Consider the following 12,417-nt stretch of genomic DNA (forward strand, 5'->3'; position numbering starts at 1 on the left):
GACAGGCACCTCCTGACCTATCATTCAACCTATGACTAAAGGAAAGTCAGTCATTGTGTATATAGCATCTGCTAACGGCAGCGCTGCTGAACCGAAATACGTCCACGAACACAGGGGGGCGAACCATTAACTGCGCTGTTTGAAGGGGACCAGCGACTTCCTTCCTGGGACGCGTTGGCCTGTTGGAGTGACGTCAGCGCGTTGCGGAGTCACTGCCTGCTCAGCGCGACGCGACCAGGAAGTGGCAGCATTACCTGGGCAACGTGCGTTGCCAAGCGCGGGCTTCTCCTGAGAAGGGGGGTGGGGGGAACCCGCGCCATCTTGCGCCAACCGACTGGGGCGGCGAAACGGTTGCAAAACAAAGGTGTCAAGCACCCAACCCATCAATGGCTATTTGAAAGCACTAGCTTCATCAACAGCAGAATCTGCATGTCCAACCAGGAAATGTCCACCCATTAAAAACCAGCCTGCATGAATTGGACTGTCTTGATGAAGCGGCCGGCCAGCCGACGCCTGCGCCCAATGGCTGGGCAGCAGTCACGTGGGCTGGCAGCCCAGGACGTCACATGACTGCGCCGAAAAATGGCGATGCACTTGAGTTATGGCAGGGTGGTCCTCAACAACTTGCGAGAGGCGGTTCGTAAAGAGCTGCGCGAATTCCTGGATAAGTGTGAAGGCAACAAGGTCAGCTACTTTTCTTGGGGCGGTGGGGCCGAGTCAGCGTATTGTCTCCGTGGGAGTGGCAGCACCAGTGTCTGGTGGTGGTGGTAGTGGGGGGTGTCTGGAGTGGGGGTGATGCAGACTTGGGAGGTGGAAATTTTTGATGTTATTTTTCCCAAATTTGCATTAAATAGTGCTAAAAGCAGGCATGAATTGTGTGGTAAACATACTTGGATGCGATGCATTTTAACATTGATTCTGTTTCAGAGTGCGATACAAACTGACACCCTGCAAACAATACAAACCATGTTGAAACTTGTGTTGTTTAAATCATAATACAGTTCAATTAATCCTTAGATTTTTTAAAAATGTAGTTATTGCCTGATTATTTGGAAATTTGGAAAATTATTTGCTTATTTCATCGTTGAAATAAAGAGCTTGCTCACTTTCCTCAAATGTATCTATAGTTATCAACAAATGTTAATGAACAGTTCATATTTTGAATCTGCGAAACCTTTTGGAGATAATGAGTTTTAAGTACTGTAAATATGAAGATGGAAGGGGAGAAGCAAAAGGTTGATGGGATGAGTTTAATGATGATGGTGCAAGATAAACTGGAAAATGTTAAGCAATAAAAGTGAAATTGCTGCAAATACTCAGCAGATCGAGGGCATCTATGTCGAGAAAGCCCGTTGATTTTTTTAAAGAATTGAGGATGGTTCTAGAGGAACTATGTCTTTGCGATAGAATTCTGAAGTTCTTGTTGGCTTTACTGTTGATGGTTTTACTGCTGGGTATATCCAGCACTATTTTGCTTTCCTGATACATAAAGGAAAAAAATGAACTTGTCAGCTGGAAATGTGTAAGTGCTTCACTTGAAATTCCATTTTAATAGGGTACAAAGTCATATGAATTGAATAGAGAATGTAAAACTGGATGCATGTAGAAATCCATAATATTAATTGAGCGATTAACACATGGAAAATCAAACTAAGACTAAATTGCAGGTGGTTGTACTTTTATGTGCGAAAGCTATATATGGTACTGGACCAGAAAAAAGGAAGAGTTGAAAGGATCAAGGTTGAATCTACTATGCTTGCATGGGGAAGTGCTTGCAGAAGAAAGAAGAACAAAGCAATAGTTTGACCATATTGTTTATCCAAGCACTTTTGGATGTTTTATTGTGTTACAAATGTAATGTATATGTGTGAGTTGACTTCCCTTTACACATTGAGTTTGCTTGAACAATGCTTATTAAGATTTATTTTCCTGGGGCTTATTCAATATTAATTATTTAGTCAAGAGTGCATTAATTCATGATCTCAATTTTTCATTGATCCAAACATATATATTGTTATATTAAAATAGATGGTGATAGTTTTTATTTGGGCATAAAAATAATACTGCTCAAAATCAATGTTTGTTTGTTCATTGATAACTGGAAATGTACAAACAACAAATGTTTGTTTTACTTTTTCAGTGGTGTACTTCGAAAAAGTGCTTCAGCGCTATCTGATATCTTCCATTTTGGGGAAGGAAATGTACAAAACCATAGGTTTTTGAAGAAGTTTTTTTAAATTGTAATTTTTCCCAAACTATATGTTAGTGTCACTTGGATTGTCAGTAAATGTTGACTGTGCTAATGTTGTTCATATTTTAATTACTAATTTTAAAAATGTAATTCAAGGCTTTATTTTTTTTTAAAATGTCATAGTTTCTGCTTTCTCAGTTGCTAATGGATAATTTATTGTTGGGAGGTTTTCAAGACTGAAAAGATACATCAATAAATTGATGCAAGCATAATCATTTGTTTTTCCTTTCACAGGCAATAGTTTGGGATGAATATCTTACTGGACCATTTGGCTTAATTGCACAATATTCACTACTGAAGGTAAACGCTACATTATTGTAGGAAATGTTGGCCTGGCTGCTCCTAGCATTAATGTTACTGAAGTTAATTTTAGATGGTTGAAGAAATGCTGAAAACTTTGCTATTTGTACTCCATTAATTAAAAGGAAAGTTTTGTGTCGAAGCAAGTGGTATCCTCAGACAATGTGGAATTGCTTTGATATGAGAGCAGAATTTTAGGTTCTGTAAAATAATTTCAATAACAGGCTTATTTTATTCAGAAATAAAATTATTGCTGTCTAAGGGAAAACACACACATGATTAGTTATCTAGAAAAGATCTAGAATGCATGGATTGGGATAGGTTGTTTTCTGGCAAAGAAGTATGAAAAAGGTGAAATTTGAAGAGTGCAGAGTTGATATGTTCCTGTCAGGATCAAAGGCAAGGTTAGAAGGTACAGGGAGTTTTGGCTTTCAAGGAATATTAAGGATCTGGTTCAGAAGAAAAGAGAGGTGTATAACAGGTATAGGCAACATAGAGGAAAGAGGTACTTGAGGAGTATTAAAAAAATGCAAGAAATACCTCTAGAAATAAATCAGGAAAGCTTAAAGAAGGCAAGGTTGCTTTGGCAGATGTGAAGGAAAATCAGAAGAGTTTCTACAGGTATATTGAGCAAAAGAATAGTAAGAGACCAAATTGGTTCCCATGAAGATCAGAATGGTTGGTTTTTTATGGAATCAAAAGAGTTGGGGGAGATCTTAAATGGTTTTTTTTTTAAAATCGGTATTCACTCAGCAAGTGGACCCAGAGTCATGGGAAGTAAGGAAAACAAGCAGAGAGGTCATGGAACCAAAACCGATAAAAGAGTGTTACGGAGTCCAGAGGACCCCAAAAACCAGAAGAAATAGATATGCACTACAACACGGGATTACTTAAAAAAAAAGTAGTTTTTAAATTATATTTAAACAAAAAAACAGAATTGAACTTTAACTTATTACTTAACCTACCTAACTACTTAATCCTCCCCCCCCCCCCCCCCGCCCTCTAATACTAACCACAGATGTGTGTAATGTATATTTAAGATTAGAAAAGTTCTTTGGATCACAGTCCAATCTCACTGGTTGCAGGCAATTCTTGTACTGTGCATTAGTTAGCATTAACAAAGTTCATCAGTCTTTGGTGTTTAACAGGCAAATGGTTACCACTCAGGAGGGTTCTTGCTGGTTTTCATAGAGAGATTCCTTTTCCAGGACATCCGCAAGTGATTCCTGCTCAATCAGTTTTGCTGACGAAATTTGCCCCCTTCAGGGTTCTCCAGCTGATCCTCTTTCTTTCAGGTCACCTTGCACACCGCCAGTCTTCTCCTTTGACCAGGCAGCCTTCCAAAGTTTGCCAGCTTGTCCCTCTGGAACAGATTTCTGTCTCTCTCGTCTCTGTTTCACACCCTCCCTCTCTGAGAACAAATCTCTTCTCCTCTGCCTGCAAAGCTCACATGCTCTCTCAGGCAAACTGCTATCGATACTTTGTTGCCTCCTGCAAAAAGCATTCTGTAAAACTCCTGCAAATATTCTGTGTTTTAAAATGTGTGTGTACAAGCTGCTCTAACAATTCCTCCTAAACCACCTCTAAATACTCTGTCACAAGAGGAGGAAGTGCTTGCTGACTTAAAGCAAATAAGGGTGGATAAATCCCCAGGTCCTGACAAATATTCCCTCAGACCTTGAGGGAGGCTAGTGCAGAAATTGCAGGGGCTCTGGCAGAAATATTTAAAATGTTCTTAGCCATGGGTGTGGTGCCAGAGGATTGGACAGTAGCTTCTGTTCCATTGTTTAAGAAAGGCTCCAAAAGTAAACCTGGAACTAACAGGCCGGTGAGCCTGACGTCAGCAGTAGGTAAATTATTGGAAGATGTTCTAAGAGATCAGATAAACAATTACTTGGATAGCCATGGACTGAATAAGGATAATCAACATGGCTTTGAGCGTGGTAGGTTGTGTTTAACTAGAGTTTCTCGAGGAGGTTACCAGGAAAGTTGATGAAGGAAAAATTGTGGACGTTGTCTGTGTAGACTTTAGTAAGGCCTTTAAAAAGGTCCCACATGGGAGGTTAATCAGGAAGGATCAGGTGCTAAATATTCATAGTGAAGTAGTGAACTGGATTCGACAATGGCTGGATTAGAGGAGCGAGAGAGTAGTGGTGGAAGATTGCTTCTCAGATTGGAGGCCTGTGGCTCTTAGTGTGCCTCAGATGAGTACTGGGACCATTGTTGTTTTTCATCGATATCAATAATCTGGATGATAATATGGTAAATTGGATCAGCAAGTTTTCAGATAACATTAAGATTGGAGGAGTTGTGGACAGCGAAGAAGGTTTTCAATACTTGCAGAGGGATCTGGACCAGTTGGTAAAATGGGCTGAAAAGGGGCAGATGGAATTTAATGCAGACAAGTGTGAGGTGTTGTATTTTGGAACGATAAACCAAGAAAGGACATACACAGTAAATGGTAGGGCACTGAGGAGTGTGGTACAGATGCATAATTCCCTGAAAATGATATCACAGGTGAATAGGGTTGTAAAAAGAGCTTTTGGCCTATTGGCCTTCATAAATCAAAATATTAAGTATAGAAGTGCGGATGTTATGGTAAAGTCGGGCACACAAAACTCAAAACGGTCAACCAGTTTACCTATCTCGGCTGCACCATTTCATCGGATGCAAGGATCGACAACGAGATAGACAACAGACTCGCCAAGGCAAATAGCGCCTTTGGAAGACTACACAAAAGAGTCTGGAAAAACAACCAACTGAAAAACCTCACAAAGATTAGCATATACAGAGCCATTGTCATACACACTCCTGTTCAGCTCTGAATCATGGGTCCTCTACCGGCATCACCTACGGCTCCTAGAACGCTTCCACCAGCGTTGTCTCTGCTCCATCCTCAACATTCATTGGAGTGACTTCATCACCAACATCGAAGTACTCGAGATGGCAGAGGCCGACAGCATCGAATCCACGCTGTTGAAGATCTAACTGCGCTGGGTAGGTCACGTCTTCAGAATGGAGGACGTTCACCTTCCCAAGATCGTGTTATATGGCGAGCTCTCCACTGGCCACCGACACAGAGGTGCAGCAAAGAAGAGGTACAAGGACTGCCTAAAGAAATCTCTTGGTGCCTGCCACATTGACCACCGCCAGTGGGCTGATATCGCCTCAAACCGTGCATCTTGGCACCTCACAGTTTGGCGGGCAGCACCTCCTTTGAAGAAGACCGCAGAGCCCACCTCACTGACAAAAGACAAAGGAGGAAAAACCCAACACCCAACCCCAACCAACCAATTTTCCCCTGCAACCACTGCAACCGTGTCTGCCTGTCTCGCATCGGACTTGTCAGCCACAAACGAGCCTGCAGCTGACGTGGACATTACCCCTCCATTAATCTTCGTCCGCGAAGCCAAGCCAAAGAAAGATAAGACATTGGTGAGGCTAAATTTGGAGTATTGAGTGCAGTTTTGGTCACCTAACTACAGGAAAGATATCAATAGGATAGAAATAGTGCAGAGAAGATTTATTAGGATGTTGCCTGGACTTCAGGGAAAGTTTCAACAGGTTAGGACTTTATTCCTGAGCAATGATTCTCAACCTTTCTCTTTCCACTCGCATACCAATTTAAGTCATCCCCATGCCATCAGTGCTCTGTGATTGGTAAGGGATTGCTTAAGGTGATAAGTGAGTGGGAAGGGAAGGTTGAGAATCATTGCTCTGGACCCAATTGTTACTGAAATATTTTGCTTGAGAAAAATTGTCATTGGCCCATTTCATTTGGAGTTATGAAACCCTGCATATAATGAGTCAATTAGGTACAATTAAAACAGTCGTTTTCAACCTTTTTCTTTCCACCCACATACCACCTTAAGTAATCCTTTACTAATCACAGAGCACCTATGGCATAAGGAATACTTAAAAGTAGTATGTAAATGGAAAGAAAAAGGTTGAGAACCACTGCCTTAAAGCATAGAAGAACGTGGGGAGATTTGATAAGGTATTTAAAATGATGGGGGGGGGGGTATGAACTGAGTAAATGTAGATAGGCTTTTTCCACTGAGGATAGATGAGATACAAACAAGAGGACATGGGTTAAGGGTGAAAGGGGAAAAGGTTTGGAGGAACGTGAGAGGAAACTTCTTCACACAAAGTGATGCGAGTGTGGAACGGGCTTCCAGCTGAAGTGGTAAATGAGGGCTCAATTTTAACATTTAAGAAGAATTTGGACAGGTGCATGGATGGGAGAGGTATGGGTTGGGTGTAGGTCAGAGGTACTAGGCAAAAAAAATGGTTCGGCACAAACTAGAAGGGCTGAGGTGCCCTGTTTCTGTGCTCCAATTCTATCTTCCCAGTATGAATTTAAAGAAAATCCATGTTATCTGTAGCAAGGTTTTGTGTGTCATTATGTCAGGCCAATTTAAAAAGGCCATTGGGTGGGGCAGAATAACCTAGTGCAATCCTTAAATCTGGCTGTTAGACCCTCAGAAATAGCTGCAACTGATATCCCCTTTTTAATAAATGAATGTTTCCTGGCTATCTCACAGTCTATCTCTTCCATAATATTTAACAGAAAAGCATTTCTTGTGCCTCCCTGAACCCACTGTAGGATTTTCAGGTGTATTTACACCTGTTAATTAGCTCAAGTTGCTTCCTCATTGAACTCGATGTTAAGCAGACCTGAAGCTTGTCACTGACAGGAACTTCTAAATTTTAATGTTCAAGCACACTTCCAAGGAAAGTTCAAAGCAATCTATTAATAGCAAAACACTCCATAAATGTTCCAGGAAACAAAAATTTGGTGACTGCTATTATGCTTTCATGTTGTTTTATTGTCAACAATGATTGTAAATATTTGTGTAATTACAATGAGGAAATGTGTTTAAAAATACACCAGGTACATGTCTACCATAATACAAAAATAATTTCACAATAATTTCACAATTTTTTTCTACATATCCGCTTATAAATAATATTTAATAGTATTTTCCTTGAGTATGATGTTTTCATCCATTAAGTATTTTAATACAGTAAAAGTGTTTTACAATCTTATAGGAGCATGAAGTAGATAAAATGTTTACACTGAAGGAAGGACGTTTGCCTCAAGCTGATGTGAAAAACATAATTTTCTTTGTAAGGCCTAAACTGGAATTGATGGATATCATTGCTGATAACATTCGATGGTAGGTGCATTTAATTTTAAAGATATTTTTCTTTAATTGCCAGCTTGATTTTAATTATTCCTTATCACTTTATAAGATGGCTCTGAGGGACCTGGGTTTGACTGTAATCCTGGGTGTTATTGGTGTAGAATTTGCACATTCTGTCTTGTGAAAATTTCTGCTGAGTGATCTGGTTTCTTCCCATGTTACAAAGATACAATGACTCCTGGGATTTATTCTGTCGTGTAGATAAGTGTGAGAAAAGTGGGATTGATGGACATGGAAGAAAGTATTAGTTGCTTTTGTAATGGGGAAATAATATGAGAAGGAACAGGATGAATGCAATTGCTTTGCTGGGAGCTGGAATCACCTGAAGGCCCAAATAGCTTGCTTCTGCATTGTAATGTGTACACAGAAATAACATGCATTAATTTTAATTCTGCATTTGTGTTCTGATTGGTTGCACAGCCAAAAATATACTATAATGTCATTTTTCCCTTATTAGTAGAAAAAAATTAAGCCAGATCTTCCAGTGAGCTCTTGGTTTGTATGCTGTTGGAAATGCATAATTTCTTAGTGTGCCACTGGCACAATTTCCAAAGGGGAGGCTGGCCTCCAGCTAAGTGAAGGGCCTCACTGACCATAATTAGAGGTGGGGATGATGTAGACCCATGCTCTAAATAGCTGATACAATAGTTAATCCAATTGGCTTGATTTCAGACTGGTTTTGAGGGTGGTCACCTATACCTGAAAATAATGAAAATTTGAGTGAGAGTCATTTTCACCTGCCTCCAAGTGTTAAAAATAAAGCTTACAAGTTCTGCAAATGTTCAATTGGGCATTTGTATATAAACCTGGAAATGCATGTACAGTCTTCCCCATGTGTTGTAGGTTTACACCGTTTCTTTTTGTTTAGTGAAGACCGGCATCATGCTCCTCACAGAGATTTTCATATCCTGTTTCTGCCTCGCCGAAGTCTTCTTTGTGAACAGCGACTTAAGGAACAAGGGCAACTGGTCAACATTACCCATATAGAGGAATATAGCCTGGATTTGATTCCATTTGACAGTGATCTGATGTCCATGGAAGTTGACAGTGCATTTAGGGTAACTGCATATTTTCTTATTTCCATTGAATTTTCATTTTTGGTTTTCTGGATAATTTGAGTATAATTTCCAGACATTATCCTAAGTGCTCTCAGCTGCAATAGTTGTGATTGTATTGTCATGGCCTGCTTTTTCATTTAAGATCTCCATTACTACAAAATTTGTCATTCGAGATTCTCAGTGTAAAAGTAAACTGATAATATCAAACGCAGAAATTCTGAATAATGGTTTGATCCTTGAAGCACTGAAAGGTAATTCCTTTTCACCTTGAGTTTACTTTGGATTCTTGTGGCAGTTTAAATATTAAACTTTTAAATTATTGTAACAGTGCTGTTGTGGCGCTTGGAGGAGTCGAAGGAAATCACTGCTGCCACACCGAAGGTCATTTTTATTCAAATTCAGCGCGTCCCTTTAAGGGCAGCATGAGCTCAGTCACCTGGTGGATTGTGACGTCATAATCGCTGCCCAGGGCGCGCGCTGGAAGGGATGCTGGAGTCAGAGAGAAACCTCTGACGACGCCATTTTCCCATGGCTGCCCCGCCACGTGGCAATACAAGCGGGGCCGGTTCGCCATGAGGATGTGCGCCGCCGCACTTTTTTTTCCCCAAACTTTCCAATTTGTGTTGTTTATCTTTTGGCATTTGCCTGACATTTCATTCTTGCTTTGATCTTGGCATTATATTTTAACTTATTTCTTGTATGCTTAGAAATATATATTATGGTTGTATCAATCACGCAAGGACTCGTGGAGACAAGTGCCTAAATTGAGAGGGCTGTCCTGCAGGTTAGTTGTAGTCATAAAATTGTACTACAGCCAATGTGCTGAATGATTCCATCATGACCCTTGAGCAAGGCCTGAATAACAAAAAAAGGTTAATGTTGGAAATACTCAGTGGGTGAGCTAGTATTTGTGGAACGATAAAACAGCGTAAACATTTTCAGGTTGTCTTTTATCAGAAACACGGGTAGGTCATTGTACATTGAAGTGTGTTCGAATGGGAGAAATGGGTTGAGGTCAAAAGTTTGAGAATTGAAGGAAATGTAGACTTTATAAATTACACAATATGCTTATTAAAGAAGGGGGACATTTAGGTTGTCCTGGAGTGGAAAGTCTCATCCTGGGAACAGATGGTGCAATTTGTTGAAATGCTTGTGAAAACACTACATCTTAGTACATGGAAAATAGTTACAAACAATCAGATGTTTTTAGATGTCTTTCAATCTGTTGCCACTATAAGTTATCACTTTCAGAAGGGAAGGAAGTTTAGGTGAGGGCAAGAATGGCAATTGTGAAGAACTGAACTCAAAGTTTTCAGCTTGTACACACTGCATTGAGGGCACCATTTAAAATAGTCCATGGACTGTGGTTATGTTTTATATGGAGGTTGCGGAAGCAACTACAGATTATGGCTTCAGTTGTCTTGTATTTAATTAAAATTAATTGCTGCTGCACCAGTATTTTAAAAAGTTGTGCCAGTATGTAAAAGGGAGGAGTACCAGTATTTGGATTAATCCTGTGAAGCCTTTGGGGGTGAGGAGAGAAGTATTTATTGGCAAATATATGGCTACAACTAAATAGCTAATAATGGACCGAATATGTGTCGGTTCTCCAACAGGGTGATGCGGAGGCATTGAAGATGATGATGTGTTCAACAAGGAGGTCAAAGGTTGCAAATGGAACTTCTATACTTGAAAGCTTGCACTATTTGTTACTTCGCATTGTCTTGGAGCCGTACCAGTAGAAATTGTTTTTAAAATGTTGCTCTGCTTATTATACACGTATTAGATTACAAATACAACTGCTGTAGCTTTTACAGTTTAAATGTGTCTGGAAGATTTTCTCAGCAGATGAAGTTTCTCCTAGCATTCACAAATTATTGACGCATCTTGCATGTTTCTCAATAGGAATGTTACCTTGAGAATGACCAAACAGTGTTGTTCCATGTTGCAAAAGGTTTGATGACTCTTCAGTCTTTGTATGGAACCATTCCACAGATATTTGGGAAAGGTGACTGTGCACGGGTATGTTCATACTTTTACCACCTTGTTTGTGAGTTTTGAGTTGTAAATATCAGTAAGATTTGAAGATGATGCTTTTTATGAACAAATTAGATAGGTCAAATATTTCAAAGTTACAAATATGATCCAGAGCAACAGACCAATCTTTTCCACAGGAGGGCAGGATTGGATGTTCTATTTTGAGCTTGTAAAGCAACATTTTTAAAAATGCATTTGTTCATGAGCACAACTGATCCTTATTAATTATGAAAATAATTTCCACAATGTGCGAAAGTTTGTTTGCAACTGGCTTAATCATCAGTCAATGAGGCCTTTTGTGTCTGGTTTGGCATGCAGTATAATTATGACTGATCTTTTACCTCTGATCTGCACCAACCTCCTATTGTTAGATTCCCATAATAACTAAATATTTAGCAATTTCTATTGAATGTAATCAGCCTTCACTGCAGATTTGTCTTGCTCATTTGGTTTGCTCAACTCTTTTCCAAAGTTGGTTGGATGGTCACATAATGGAGTAGCAACTGAGCAAGTGGAACCAGCACTCTCCAGAGAAAAGTTTTAAAACGTGGTAGAAAAACAAAGCTTTGAGTCACAGTACTTAAAAATCATTAGTTTAACATTGGGGAAAAAAAAGCCTGAAGATGGCACTGAAGAAGGAGAAACTCTCAACGATTAGTAAAGAAAGTGCTCGAAGACTGAGGAAGGCCTTATCCTATGTTCTGGATTCGGGAGCTCTCCAAAGGAAGACAGCCCGAGCTGCGAGGCTGGTAGGCAAGCAGCCTCAGGTGGTTGCGCAGGACGGACTCCAGCAGTGATTGACGGAGTTGAAGAAAGATTCTAATGTGCATGTGCGAGGAGTTGAGCATGCGCGAAACGCATTTCAAACAAGGCACTGAAGAGTGCAGACATCGGCAGCAAGCCGCTGCAAGCATAGTGGAAATAAATACGGAAGAAACGGCTGTGGAAATAGGCTCAATATCGAGTGAAGAAATGGATCAAGAGACAAAAAAAAAACAGAAGAAAATGAAAGGTAAAAGCCAAACACAAATGGTAGATGCAAAGTACTTTGATGACCAGGTGAGAATAATGATGGAAACATTGATCTCAGAGGTTGTGTTGTCAGAGGAATGATCTCAGGGGAAGTTAATAGAAGCTGTGTACTGGAAACAGATGTAAAAATTCAAAGCATGGAAAATATAATGATATGAAAAAATAACTTGAAGAAGTAGAAGAAAGAGTGAAAGGCATGGAAATGAATTTTAAAAGAAAAAAGAGTAACTCTGAATATAGAGGTTACAAAGTCACAGGATGTTTTGGCCCAGAAAATTGATATTCTTGAAAATTTTAGCAGACGTAATAATATAAAAATAGTGGCCCTGAAAGAAGGTGAGGAAGGCACAGATTTCGAAGGATTCTTAAAACAATGGATCCCGCAAATTTTAGAAACAGAACTTTAAGAAGAGATTGAAATTGAAAGAGCCCATAGGGCTTTGGCACCAAAACCCCAATTGCAGCAAAAACCAAGCTCCCATTTTGGTTAAGCTACTATGATATCTAACAAGGGAAAAATATATTGGAGCTG

General features: G+C 39.8%; 1 protein-coding gene across 2 annotated transcripts in view; it reads left to right on the top strand.

The window, feature by feature from the left end:
• Positions 1-284: 284 nt before the first annotated feature.
• vps33a (VPS33A core subunit of CORVET and HOPS complexes) overlaps positions 285-12,417 on the top strand; it is a 59,270-nt gene continuing 47,137 nt past the window's right edge. For both annotated transcript variants that reach the window (XM_069933251.1, XM_069933252.1), the window contains exons 1-5: positions 285-684; positions 2,486-2,551; positions 7,604-7,731; positions 8,627-8,816; positions 10,722-10,838. In XM_069933251.1, the coding sequence (XP_069789352.1) occupies positions 583-684; positions 2,486-2,551; positions 7,604-7,731; positions 8,627-8,816; positions 10,722-10,838 (603 nt within the window). In that variant the 5' untranslated portion in view covers positions 285-582. The remainder of the gene's footprint in view (positions 685-2,485; positions 2,552-7,603; positions 7,732-8,626; positions 8,817-10,721; positions 10,839-12,417) is intronic.

Source organism: Narcine bancroftii, chromosome 4, assembly GCF_036971445.1.
Source record: "Narcine bancroftii isolate sNarBan1 chromosome 4, sNarBan1.hap1, whole genome shotgun sequence".
Classification (NCBI taxonomy): Eukaryota; Metazoa; Chordata; class Chondrichthyes; order Torpediniformes; family Narcinidae; genus Narcine; species Narcine bancroftii.